This window comes from Adiantum capillus-veneris, chromosome 25, assembly GCF_014529385.1.
Source record: "Adiantum capillus-veneris isolate H3 chromosome 25, ASM1452938v2, whole genome shotgun sequence".
Classification (NCBI taxonomy): Eukaryota; Viridiplantae; Streptophyta; class Polypodiopsida; order Polypodiales; family Pteridaceae; genus Adiantum; species Adiantum capillus-veneris.
In genome coordinates, this window is record NC_140955.1 from 17,881,727 (window position 1) to 17,895,905 (window position 14,179).

At 47.1% G+C, this 14,179-nt stretch overlaps 1 protein-coding gene across 3 annotated transcripts in view; it reads left to right on the forward strand.

Annotated features, from left to right (window-relative positions):
• Nucleotides 1–13,913, forward strand: part of LOC147424501 (uncharacterized) — a 191,214-nt gene extending 177,301 nt beyond the window's left edge. For 2 of the 3 annotated variants that reach the window (XM_086499766.1, XM_086499768.1), the window contains exons 11-12: nt 13,167–13,247; nt 13,320–13,913. In XM_086499766.1, coding sequence (XP_086355892.1) covers nt 13,167–13,247; nt 13,320–13,526 — 288 coding nt within the window. In that variant the 3' untranslated portion in view covers nt 13,527–13,913. Of the gene's footprint in view, nt 1–13,166; nt 13,248–13,299 lie in introns of all 3 variants that reach the window. The other variant, XM_086499767.1, reaches the window with a different exon arrangement.
• Nucleotides 13,914–14,179: the final 266 nt, after the last annotated feature.

The following is a 14,179-nucleotide window of genomic DNA, read 5'->3' on the forward strand; positions in this document are numbered from 1 at the left end:
ATAGAACTGGAGGTGTGATGGATCGCCAGTCAGAGTCGCTCTCGACGTTGTTGAAGTCGCCTCCAACAACCCAAGAGTCTACAGCAGGTAGAACAGCAGCCAAGGAGGACCAAAAAGTAGCTCTCACCCGAGGAGTAGTGGGTGCATAGACTGACATAAAACCAATGATAGAGTCCCGAATCCGAATAGAAACATAGACTGCTCTGCCAGCGACAAGTGTGCCATGCTGCTGAACTGAGGCCAAGTAACGTGGCCCCACTGAAATGCATACACCGCAACTCTGTCCATGAATGCCCAGAGCAGGCTCCCAAAAAGTGTGAGCGCCCGAGGGCATGAGATTACCAAAGGGAGTGGCAATCTTATGCTCCTGTACTAGTAATATATCCACAGTGCCTACTACACGAGCGTGTAAATCTCTGTGAAGTAAAAGCTTACGTGAACCTCTTACCCGAGAAGTCTGTAAACCATTAGCATTCCAAGAAACTACATGTAAATCCATAGTCTGCATGAATGAATTGGTAAAGCATCTGACTAACTGCGCATCTTCTTGGAGGCAGCTGGGCCATCCAAGGGGTGAGCTTCGGGCGGTAGGAAAGCAACCCGCAAGCCCTCTCTAAAATATGGTGTCTCATTGCACCAATTGCGGACCTCAGCTTGTTTACATTGCATTACCGATGCTGCAGCTTTGACACCCCAAATGCGCATAGACATAGGAAGCACCACATCTGAGGATACATGAATGATCATAGGCAATGAATAGCAAGCATAAACATCACTCCATTCCATAGCACCAATACATGAAGGGAAGTGTGGAGACAATACATCCGGAGCGGAAGTAGACAACCATAAATGAAGCTGAGCCATAGTTTGTGCATGCACAAAATGTAGAACCTGATCCTCGGACCATTCCTGAGCTGCGTGGAATGGAAGGAAAAAGGAATGGATAGGCTGAGAGCCACTGCCTATTAAAGAGGGAACACAACCTGGCTTGTGATGCATAAGGTAGAGCTGCACCCGCAATGGACCTTCTGAGTCACCGCACATTTCAGCCCGATGGGTGCCCCACGAAAGAGGGCAAGAGCTGAGAAAACTACTTGGGACGTAAGTATGAGCGGCTGAGGGAGGGGGTGGACCAAAAGTTGGAGGGGGGGGAGTAAGGGCGGGAGGGAGAGGAGGAAAAGGGAGAGGTAATAGCGGTGAATGATCCATCTGCATGGGAATAGGGACCTCGGGAAGAGGGGAAGGAGCGGGCGGGGGAATGGCAAGTGAAGGAGGAGCTGGTAGCAGAGGTAAGTGATCCTGTGCTGAAGAAGAAGAATGGCAAGGAGAAGCAGGGGGTAAGGGAGTGGTGGAAACTTGAGAGGGAGCAGGAGAGGTAACACTGGGGGCTGCATGCGTTGTAGGTTGCTGACGAGGACGGAAGGAATGGTTACGACCCACTGTCTGCCATGCAGCCTCAGTAGGAGCTGAAGCTCGAGGAGCACCCGCAGGCTGCTGAGGTGCTCGAGTAGTAGTAGGAGGAACCGGCTGTGGACGCTGACCACGTGGCTGAGCATGAGTGCCACAAGCCGGCTGTTGTTGTCGCCGATGGCGTGGCAGGGTGGGGCAATCTCATGCCAAGTGTCCCATCTCGTGACAACGTAAGCACTGTCCTGGGCGGCCAGTGACTACCATTCGGTAAGAGTAGTCTCGATCACGCACAGCCACAGTAACTGTATCTGGTAATGAAGTATCCCCAAACACCAGGACCTGAATGCGAGGTGGACCAGATGAGAAGATGTAGGACCTTGGAACTACTGTTCCAAAATGAGCAGCAATCATCTGAAGAAGATGCTCATCAATGAAATGGAGAGGCATATCTGGAAAGGAGAGCGTCAGAGGGAATCTAGGAATAAGGTGTCGACTGTCAAACTCCTCAGTAGTAAACTCGGGATACCACCTCGTCAAGTATATCATCCTGTGATCAGAGAGTATCGGAGAGCGAGCCAGGAGAACGGAGGCAGTGGCTGGATCTGAAAGACGTACCATGAATATGCCCCTGCCAAGTAATGTAAACTCCGAGACCCGTCCCTGAGTAGTGCCCAATGCAGTCTGACACCAATCACGGATAGAAGATCGAGGTGGAGAATGTCCAATCATCCGGCCAACCAAGGCATGCTGTGCCAAGTGTTGTATTTTGGAGTCAATGCGTGTCAACAGGTCGCCAGTACAGTCCACGCGACAGGCAAGTGGCGATGGAGCGCCGTGTGTAGCACTCGAGACCGGCAGAGCCGCCATGAAGAATGGGCGAGACTGGCAAACGGGAGAAGGAAGACCCGAAATGAAGCTTGGACTCTTTCTCTCTCTCTCTCTCTCTTTCTCTCTTTCTCGTGCAGGCGGTAGAAAGATGGGCACAGTGAGGGTTTGGGACAATTAGGGTTTTGGGTTGTTAGGGTTTCGTGAAATTAGGGTTTCACAGAATTAGGGTTTCGCAGATGTGGGCTGTTAGGGTTTCGCGCGGCAGCAACAGGTACACGCAGCAGCCAAGTACGCGCAGGGCAGCCAGCTTCGCGGAATTAGGGTTTCTCAAAAATAGGGTTTCGCGAAATTAGGGCAGCAGGCTGCAGGGGGTTCGCGCGACAGCAGGCTACAGGGGGTTCGCGCGGCAGTAGACTGCAGGGGATTCGCGCGACAACAGGCTGCAGGGGTACGCACGGCAGTAGGCTGCAGGAGGTTACGCGCGACAGCACGCTGCAGAACTACGCAACTCCACTCTCTCTCTCTGTCTATCTATCTATCTATCTATATATATATATATATGTGTGTGTGTGTGTGTGTGTGTGTGTGTGGCTTGTCATAAGCTCCAACAAGCCATGTATATATAAGATGTTGGTCTAGTAAGTGCCTTGACCACAACTGGTGTAGCTCCCAATTCCGCTGTGACAATATAATGTGGCACTATGGCCTCACATCAGATCATCCTAGAGATCATTTTAATTTTAGGATGGCTTTATTTTATGGCCAAGAAACATGGATTCACACTTGTCGCATGGGCTTCGATGTGTCATAGGTTAGCTTTGGACTTCCTTCCATCGGCCGCAAATAGAGTCAAGTGGATACAATCAGGCACCCCTAGAGGAGGGGGAGATATGCCAGCTATGTGACCTAGAGCTGGAAATAGAAGAGCATTTTATATGTTGGTGCCCAATATATTATGAGATACGGGGACTATTTCATTGTATCTTCAGAGAGGGATTCAGGCCTCTGTCCAGGGTGATCGATTACGTTGGCTATAGATGCCTTGGGTTATTCTTGTTGGAGCTACGTAGGCACGGACATGCTTTGATACGGTATTTTACACACCCTAGCACAGGCAGTGACAGATTTCTCCTCCCAAAGCAGATTTCTTCAAGAGCAAGAGCTTATGGAAAGACCCCAGGACATGTCAGTTTTCATCTCATGGGACTCTCCTAGATACAATTATAGAGATTAGTACATCTCATCACCCTGGTACCTCTCACAGGTCATGTCACCGACATGTCTGTCATTGCCTCATCTAGGCCATTATTGAGAGGCATAGAGTAGCTCCTACTTTACAAACGAGGAGATTGATGCCATGATGTTGCGGCCCATGTGAGAGTTCATGTGAGGGTGTAGATGTAGAGCGGAGCCACAAGTGTTGTATTGAGTTGAAGCAGTATAAAGAAATACAGAAAGGGGCGATAGGATTTGGGTCCAGTGCTCTCTTGGGTGGAACTCCACCACCCCATGTCTCGTGTGCCGTGTTTTTCTTTCACTTTTGTTGTTTTGAAGCGTCTAAAATCTATTCAGTGTGTTCTTTTCCATTGGCACGTGGTGCCCTCCGGTTGTTACAGGACCAAAGTTTTCTTTGAAGAGAGCAGCAGAGACTAGACTGACCAGAGCGTATGCGGCCTTGGGAGGATACCTTGGTAGCTTCAGCTATGCTATGTGGGGTTCAGGTTTGGGGACCCTCTGTGGGTCAGGATAGGTGGAGAGGTATGGAGAGGCCCTTGGTATCTATGATCTCTCGGGTGATTAGAGCCAAGGCCTCCGTGCCACTCGAGATCATTAGAGCAGAGTTAGCAGCCCCCCCCCCTATGGAGATAGAGGTACTTACGAGATCAGTCTCCTTTACGCACAACTTTTGGGATACTACTAGAGACAAATATGCAAGATTGGCCCCTGAGTCCTCCATACAATTAGCTTTACATGGGGACACATCATGCTAGTATGCACAGATGTCATGATGGTTCCAGATACATGGCTTCAACATGGACAACTTGCCTCCCTTCCTGTACTCCTTTGATGCACCATCGCTGTCTCTTACACGGGTGGAGATTACTACACTCATTCGCCAAGACCTGACCGAGTTAGACAGACACAGGAGTTGGGCACGAAGATGGCTTTCTATAGAGAGCATCTTCTCGAACTCACAGGCGATGGGTTTGTGATTCGACCCACCTATATGGATACACATCTATCTCATGGCTTACCATGTGCCATTGGTCAAATACGGACATCTTCACATCAGCTTGAGATTGAGACTGGTAGATTCAAAGGGATACTACCAGCAGTTAGCAGGATATGCCGCCTATGCCATACAAAGCTAGAAACGGAGATGCATTATATATGTCAGTGCACAATGTATTACGAAATACGGGTCACTTCCAGTGTCTATTCAAAGAAGGCTTTGGACCCTTCTCCAGAGTCGTGAGCTATCAGCACCAGAGATGTCTTGGACTGTATCTACTTGAGTTACAGAGACACAGAGATAGTTTACTGAGGAGATCTGGAGAGAGAAAATCCCAAAGACAGATTACCGATTTCTTCACACCAAACACTGGACAAATAGAAGAGCAGCCACCACTGCAAAGCTCAGCTCATACTTACACCCGTGGTACTCTTATTGACTTGAGTATTGGACCTCGGAAGATCCAGACGCCCACGATTGAGGAGAGGAGCTTCATATAGCATTGACGTAGATTACTACAGAGGATTCGAGCCATACTATCGTGACATCCAAAGTACAGATGAGGATGGATTCATCACCCACCCTCTTGTATTGAGCACCCATTGTATCAATGGTCACGCATACCCCACACAGTTCCAACTAGTAGCACTTCTAGATTCATTTTGTAGTATCTCTTTTTTTGTACTCAGACATGGTATCATATTCAATAATTTGTAACGGATTGGTCTCATAGGTCTTTTTGGCCTTTTGTAGACGTTAATATATCAATTCATTTCATCTCTCTCTCTCTTGGCGGGCGAGCAGGACTGGCGGGCGAGTAGTTCTGTGGCAGGGTGAAGCTCTGAGGCGGGCAAGTCTGGCGCGAGGCTGAAGCTCTGTGGCGGGCAGGTCTGGCGCGAGGCTGAAGGTTTGTGGCGGGCTGAGCATGAGGCTGTGACAGGTTTCATGCGTTAGGGACAAGCAGCACAGTGACTCTCTCTCTCTCTACACACTCAGTTCGAGCAGTGTGCAACATTCTGTGGGCAACGTGCAACATTCCACAGGGCAGCGCTGCCTGTGCATTAGGGTTTTGGGCGAGAGAGGTGGAGCAAGCAGGAGCTCGCGCGAAGTGCAGACAGCTGAAGAAGTCCTACGCGTAGCATGTCCTAGCAACCCTACGTGCAGCAAGTCCCAGCAAACACGCACCCTTCACCTACGCGTACGAAGTCCCAGCCTTAGAGAAAATTTTAAGCCTTAAGGTAAAAAGCCTTAAGATAAAATATTTTAAGTTTGTCCTATTCTCCCTAGTACCCTACCCCACATTTGGGGCTCGGGTTCGATGGATCCGCCTCCCGAAGGGGAAGGGCCGGGTGTAGATAGCTACACCACCCCAAAAAAAAACAACAGCTACATTTAAGCGGAGAAACAGAGATACTGTACTATCACCAGGATCATTACGAGTGGGGAAAACGTCCAAGATACATGATGAACTAATGATGGAGAAGGTCCAGATGATGCTCAAATCAGAACTAAACTACATGAGAGATGACATCAGGAAGGAAATGCACGCGAGCGCTGAGAGCTACAGGAACTCCATGTATGGAGACATGATGAGAGAACTAAGGAGAGAGATCCGGGGGATACAGAATGAGGAGATTCAGATCTTGAAAACGGAAGTTCGAAACCTAATCAAGGCCGAAGTAGATGTAACAGAATGCGTTATGCAAAAGAAACTTGATGAGGCAGTAGCAAGTTTTGAAGCATGGAGAACAAATATGGAAAAGCACATGGGGGAAAAAGATGCAATAATTGAGGAGCTAAAAGGAGAACTTGCGGCTTGCAAATCTGCAACTAAGGAGAAGGGAGACGACCAACCTTCGGTGCTGAAGGAGCTTGAGGACATGAAAGATCAAATGAAAACTCTACGGGAAGGAGATGAACAGAAATCAAAAACGGCATCTTCATGGGCGGAACGTCTTTTTAAGACACAAGAAAAGGTTGATGAAGCACAGAAATGGATTGAGGATGCGAAGAAAGGGAAGGCCCAGATGCTCGAGACCACACCTACTGCTACCATTATTAATATGACCATTGAGGAAGAGCAGAAAAGGAAGAATCGGGCTTTGCATGTGCGGGTCACAGGAGTCAAAGACAGAGAGAATGTAGATGAAGAAGTGAAGGAACTGCTACAACGCATGGGCATCACAGAGCCTATTCACACAAGTGCATGGAGAGTGGGCAAGAAAGGAATCGATGAGAAGGGAAACGTAAAGGACCGGGCACTTATTCTCCGCTTCCCGAATATAGAAATAAGGAAAGAATTTCTAAAGAAGAGGCCAACTCTTAAGAAAACCGGTATTTTCCTGGGAGATGACCTTACATTGGCACAAGTGGCACACATGCAAGAGTTGATGCCAGAGATCAGGGCAGCAAGAGAAAAGGGGAAAATCGCCTTTTATAGAGGAGGGAAAGTAGTGGTTCTGGAAAAGTGCTCAGCATGACGGTGCGAGACCTATGGGGCGACGCTCCAGATAGCGGCGTGGAATTGTAATGGGTCATATAGGCTAGATGTAGGTGCCTTTGAAGACAGCTTTAGGGACAGAGACATAGTTTTCTACTCAGAGACACACCAGATACCGGGACAGCGTATGCCACATGTGAAGGGTTATTTATGGGAAACAGCTAGTCGACCAGACAAGAGATCTCTACAGGGTAGCCGGGGGTCAGGAGGAGTAGCAGTCTTATTTAAAGAGGAGCTGAAACCACTACTACAGATTATCAAGAAAGATGAGCAAGCAAGGTATATGTGGGTGAGAATGAGAGCCGAGACAGGTAGATTTCTATATATTGCTATATGCTACTTCCCTCCAAGTACCTCAGTCTACTCCTCACCTAAAGGACAGTCCCCTTTCTCCATATTGAATAATGACATATGGGAGTTCTCTAGAGATGGAGACATAGTTCTCTTAGGAGACTTTAATGCCAGAACGGCCAACTCTCAAGCAGTATTCTATGATACTTCTAAGGAACTGTTCAGAGAAGTGGATTTATCACAAAGGGGGCTTACTAGAAACTCACAGGATAAAGAACACACTGAATATGGGAGACATCTCATGGAGATGGCAACCATACATGGTTTGGCCATACTTAATGGTCTAGAGAATTTCCCGTTATCTGGGGGATTCACATGCTTCCCACACAGGCATGGGGCCAATACAGTGGATTATGTCATGACTTCACCAAGCTTTATTTCTAGTATCAAGGACTTTAAGGTGGGACCCAGACCGGTTGGGATTGCAGTGGATCATGCTCTTTTGACCTTATCAATCTCCTTCCAATACAATGCCTCTCAAGTACAAAGGAAGAAGACACACACAAGATATACTTTCACGCCAGAAACTGATTCAGTCTATGTGGAAAAGATCTATAATAGGATGCGGGCAGCCGAGCCAGTATATACTGAAGAGGAGATTACTTCTCAGTTAACAGAGATACTACATGGAGCAGCACAAGAGGCATACCCACATCTTCAACCTCATCAGAAGAGAGGAGCTGGGAACATGCCTCAAAACAGTTGGTATGACGAGGAATGCAGAGAGACGAGAATCCAGGTCCAGAAAGAGCTTACACTTGGGATCATCACATATAAGCAGTCTCGGATTGCTCTTCGGCGTATAGTACGTCGCAAGAAAAGGACATTTTTAGCCAAACTAGAGAAGGATTTATATCAGCTCTTCTTGAGTCAGGACTCACATGAGGCATGGCGCCTATTTCAAGAGCACTCACCGCCTCCGACAATTACTTCTCCTGAGATCTGGGGTCAATATGTAACATCATTATATATGGTATCTGGACAGCCTCCATTACCAGATCCGCTAGAGCCATGCCCTGCTGCTAGTACTTTCTTTACTACGGAAATGGTGGAAAAAGCCATTGATAAGATGAAGACAAGAAGAGCATATGATCATGAAGGTTTAGTAGCAGAACATCTGATCCATGCCAAGGATCTACTTTCAGAAGTCCTTGCTCGGCTGTTTAATCGTGTCATGTGTGAAGGATTACCTGAATCTTGGAAATTATCTACTGTCGTACCTATTTTCAAGTTAGGGGATCCTATGATACCCGGGAACTACCGCACCATTATGGTAGGTCACACTTTTACCCGACTGTACGCATCCATTCTTGAACAAAAATTGAGTAGATGGGCAGAGAATGAGGGCATAAGAGCAACAGGACAAGCTAGATTTAGAAGGGGTTATTCCACTTTAGATCATATTCTTACGCTCAGAGCCATTATTGAGGAAGGAAGAGCAAACGGGAGAAGGATGTATTGTTGCTTTGTGGATTTTCGGAAAGCTTTTGATACAGTACCAAGGGCCAGATTGATGCGCAGGATGCAAGAGTTAGGGGTCCCCAAAGAGATTATTTGGGGGATCATGGCTTTATACGGGTCAGTAACTGGTTATGTACGTACTCCAGAAGGGGATTCCGACATTGTTCATTCCACCGTTGGAGTAAAGCTGGGATGCCCACTGTCCCCTACTTTATTTGGTATGTACATAGATGAGGTATCAGATTACATTGATAGAGAGGGTGACAGAGGGGCTCAACTTGCAAGGTCATGGATCCCTTTGTTGTTGTATGCAGATGATATTGTATTGATAGCAGAATCACCATATGGAATGCAGAGGCAGCTAGATGCATTACATAAATTCGCAGAGGACAGTGGCCTGTCGGTAAACTTGGGTAAAACCAAAGTTATGTTGTTTAACACCACACCGCAGTGGGTCAGGAGATCGGCACCTACATTTGCATATGGCCAGGATACAGTAGAGTACACAGATGCATACACATACCTTGGGGTGGTATTTGCAGGACCGAAGTTTACTCTTAAGAAAGCAGCGGATGCTAGATTATCCAGAGGCTCTGCGGCCTTGGGAGGGTTGGAGAGGATGTGTTCACAAGTGCAGTTTCAGGAACCACGAACAAAACTTTGGCTCTTTGATATTGTGGTGGCTTCGGCTATGCTTTATGGGGTCCAGATTTGGGCACCATCTGTGGATCAGGATAATTGGAAGTCAATGGAGAGACCTTTGGTATCTATGATTTCCCGAATGATTAGAGCCAAGGCCTCCGTACCACACGCGATTACCCGAGCGGAACTAGCGGCCCCTCCGATAGAAATTGAAGCTCTTACCCGATCAGTGTCCTTTATACATGGTTTGTGGGATACAAATAATTGCTGATATACTAGACTGGCCCTCGAATCCTCTCAACAATTAGCAATGAAAGGGGATACATCATGCTAGTTTGCGCAACTGTCCTCGTGGTTTCGGAGACACGGGTTCAGTATGGAAAGATTACCCCCCTTCCAATACTCTCTTGAGCCCCCATCACTGGCAATTACACGAACGGAGATTAATAAAATCATCCGACAAGATCTTATACAGTTGGATACAAAGAGGACATGGGTAGACCCTACACAAGAATTGGGCACGAAGATGGCCGACTACAAAGAGAACTTCCTACAACTATCTGAAGATGGATTTGTGATTCGCTCGAGTTACATGGATACCCACCTGTATTGGTCAGATTCGTACATCCTCACAGCAGTTGGAAATTGAATTTGGCAGATTTAGGGGAATCCCACCTGAGAGCAGAATTTGCAAGTTATGCGGAATGGAGCCGGAGACAGAATTACACTATATATGCCACTACACAATATACTATGAGATACGGAGGCGTTTTCATTGCCTCTTTAAAGAAGGCTTTGGACCTCTAGATAGAATCATGCAATACCAAGATCAAAGATGCTTAGGCTTGTACCTACTGGAACTACATCGGCACAGGGATAATCTAATGAGAAGACAAAGAGCACTACAGCCTCAGAGGCCGATCACAGATTTCTTCGGATCGAGAGAAGCAGGAGTGGAAGGAGAAGCAAGAGGCCAACAGCCAGCACAAAGGAGTACCCACAGTCATACCAAAGGCACGCTAATTGACAGAGCGACTGAGCTTAGGAAATCGAGACGACCACGACCAAGATGCAGAAGCACACTTCACCGGAGGAGACTACAACAAAGGATTAGAAGCATTCTAGCCAGACACCTAGAATGCTCCTAAGAAGTTTATTTAATACTTTGTATTTCGTTTTTCACATTTATTTTCACACTTTCACACTTAGTACTTTAGTACTAAGGTACCCAGACATTGTAACAGATTCACCACTTTTGTATCAGTTTGGTCTCATAGGTCATTCTGGCCTTTTGAAGACGTTAATATAACATTTCATTTCATCTCTCTCTCTCTCTCTCTCTCTCTCTCTCTCTCTCTCTCTCTCTCTCTCTCTCTCTCTCTCTCTCTCTCTCTCTCTCTCTCTCTCTCTCTCTCTCTCTCTCTCTCTCGTAACCCTAGCCTTAGCTTGCTGCCTCTGCGGGTCGTCCTCTCCAAAGCTTCCCTCAGCCTCCCCCTGGGCGAGGGGCCGCCCTGTGGAAGGAGCACCAATGCACAAGCTCTGCCTTAACCAGCACCGTACCTGCTCGCGACTGAATCTACGACCCGCGAATCTCTGCGACACTCTGAGCGCGGAATCTCTGCAACACTTTGAGCGGGGTTGCGACTCTCTGCCTCCTACCCTCTGATTGTCTAGCCCGAAGTAATTCACACTCTGGCCACGAAGTGAGCCTGGAGCTCTAACAACAGTCTCGAGTCCCACCATAGGAAGCTACAAGCACACAAGCATGGCCACTCGGGCTTCGTCCCTTAGAAAACTCACCTTGGCCGGGGTCGTGGCAACACCCCCAAACATAGACAACACTGCCCGCCTCCAAAATGAAGTTGAAAGACTCCGCAAGGAGAAGGACAAGCTGAAACAGAGAATCGTTGCCATCAAGGCTTGGCTCACCACAATGCAGAACGACAAGGAGGAGGTAGAACAGATGGAAGCCAAGTTCAACAAAACAAAGGCAGAAGTAGAAACCACCCTCACAAAGGCTGTCAAGAATCAAGTGCAAGAGGTCATCTCTAACAAAGTTGAAGGCCGTGTGGCGTCCACGCTACACGAATGACAAAGATAGGAGGATATCGCCCTCAATGTTCGCATCGGCAGGCTTCCAAGCGATTGGAAAGGGGAGGGGACCTCAAGTTCCTCGAGTCCCTTGCTCGCATCCAAGCAACAACCCACATGATACAATGGAATCTAGCAGCAATTACCTCTCTTACACACGAGCATTGCACCAACCATGCAATCCTTACTTTCAAGACCAAGGCGGACCGAATCAAACTCTTTGAGCAATCGAGGCTTCTCAAGGACACTAAAATTGGTTTGCAAAAGACCTTACACCCGTCCAACTCAAAGAGAAGAAGGCAGAGTTACAAAAGATGCGAGAAACACGCATGGCAGGAAAATGGGCAGTTTACTGAGGAGTCATAGCTATTATCTAGGAGTTCCGAACTCTCAAACCGGCTTCCCCCTTACCCACCCCTCTTTAGGTTTTTATATTCTCTTCTCTTTTTTCCACACCTTGTTGGACCCTCAGTCCCTAACTGAGATGTATCTGACAATCCCTAACCCTTTGTAATGTTTTATTTTCGGTCCCATAGGTCATATCTGACCTTCTTTGTCTCTCTCGGTTTACATACCTGCCCACTCTAGATACCCTCATTTATTTTTATTTTTCTATTCCTAGACAATGTACTAGAGTCACACATGGATGTAACCTTTTGGTTTCATAGGTCATTTTGGCCTTTCGAAGATGTTAATATAACATTTCAATTCATTTAATTTTTTTTTTCATTTCATCTCTCTCTCTCTCTCTCTCTCTCTCTCTCTCTCTCTCTCTCTCTCTCTCTCTCTCTCTCTCTCTCTCTCTCTCTCTCTCTCTCTCTCTCTACAGAGTTGCACTACACATGCCACTGCCCCGTGTACTACGAGATACGAGGCCGCTTCCATTGCTTGTTCAGAGAGGGCTTTGGACCATTCTCCAGAGTCATGCAGTACGAGGATCAGAGATGCTTGGGCTTGTTTTTTCTCGAGCTACGCAGACACAGAGAGAGCCTGATGAGAGGAGAGGCTAGCCAGTCTCAGAGACAGATCATAGATTTCTTTAGAGCTGCCACTGGACACCTGGAGGAGTTACTACCACAGCAGAGCTCGTCGTCTCACACCAGAGGCACACTGATCGACCGAGCGACTGAGCTGGGGAGATCCAGACGCCCACGACTGCGGAGGACTACACCGCATCGGCGGAGGCTGCATCAGAGGATTCGGATCACTTTGGCTCGACATGCACGACGCCCGGTCAGACTACTGACCATGGAGGAGATTGATGAGATCCGCTAGCGACCGATGTTGGATCTCTTGTGATCTAGCTATCCCAGCTAGCTGCTTAGTTCACACCTAGTAGTTTAGGATTCCATAGTATTTTATTGTGACATTTGTCATTTCATTTTTGTCATCTTGTTACTCTGACTTTGTATCAGATCCACCACATTGTAACTTTCTGGTCTCATAGGTCACCTTGGCCTTTTGAAGACGTTAATATAACATTTCATTTCTCTCCTTCTCCTTTGCATGTAAGTTGTAATTTACAGCAGAGCTTGCCACCTTTTCTTTGAATTCTGAAGGGCAGAAAGTAGTTCAAATGCTTGATTGTGCCTTTGCTGATCTTGTGTTAATTTCTGCTGAAGAGCTAGTTTGATGTGTACTGTTAAACAGCCACTGCTTCATCTCTTTCATGCTGAACAAGGAGCTGGACTATGGAGGAGATCTGTGGATGCGGCTGTTCGAGATTGTGCGGTAGGTTTTGTACTTGGTTTTCATGTTGTTGTGACATTCATCTCGTAAACAGTTTTGCAATGATGTTTGTAGAGCTGTTCCGAGCTATTGAAAAGAACATTGCCTGTACTACCTGAAGATGTTCTTCATTCGCCACTACCTCCACCAATGAGCAGTCATGAGAACCCATTTGTAGTAGCTCCTAAGTGGCCAGATGTGCCTTTATTTCTACAGACAAAAGACCAACAAGAAAGTCTTGCACCTTCTGAACCACTGCTGGACCTAGTTCTATGCGCCTAATGGCTCGTGTTCTGCTTTGATGCATGGTCTTAATTTTTTCTCCCCTTTGAAATTTAACAAGGGGGAGGTTATTTTGTCATATCTTGTAATGTAATATCAACAGGGCACAGGCCCTATTTTTCAAAAGAAAAAAAAAGGAGCTGTGCACACGCAAGCCCTAGGACCTCCAAGATCTATCCAACAAGTCTTGAGAGCGAAACCCTAGTTTTGAAAAACAGAAAAGAAAAAATGAGAGGTGTATGCGAGTGTGCAATCCTCCAGCATGCAAAGTAACCCTATTTTCGAAAAGAAAAGAAAAGAGAGGTGTATGTGCACGCGCGAGCGTGCAATCCCAAGAGGCCTCCAAGATTTATTCAAAAAGTCTTGAACTCAAGACTTGTTATTGTGTGTGTGTGTGTGTGTGTGTGTGAGAGAGAGAGAGAGAGAGAGAGCGTGCAATCCCAAGAGATCTCCAAGATCTATCCAACAACTCTTGAACGCAAGACCTGGTATTGTGTGTGGGTGTGTGTGTGCGTGTGTGTGTGAGAGAGAGAGAGAGAGAGAGAGAGACGATGAGGCGACCCCATATCTCGTATGACACTGTGCATTGACATAGATAATGTGTCTCCGTCTCTCGCTCTGTATGGCATATGCAGCATGTCTTGCTAGCTGTT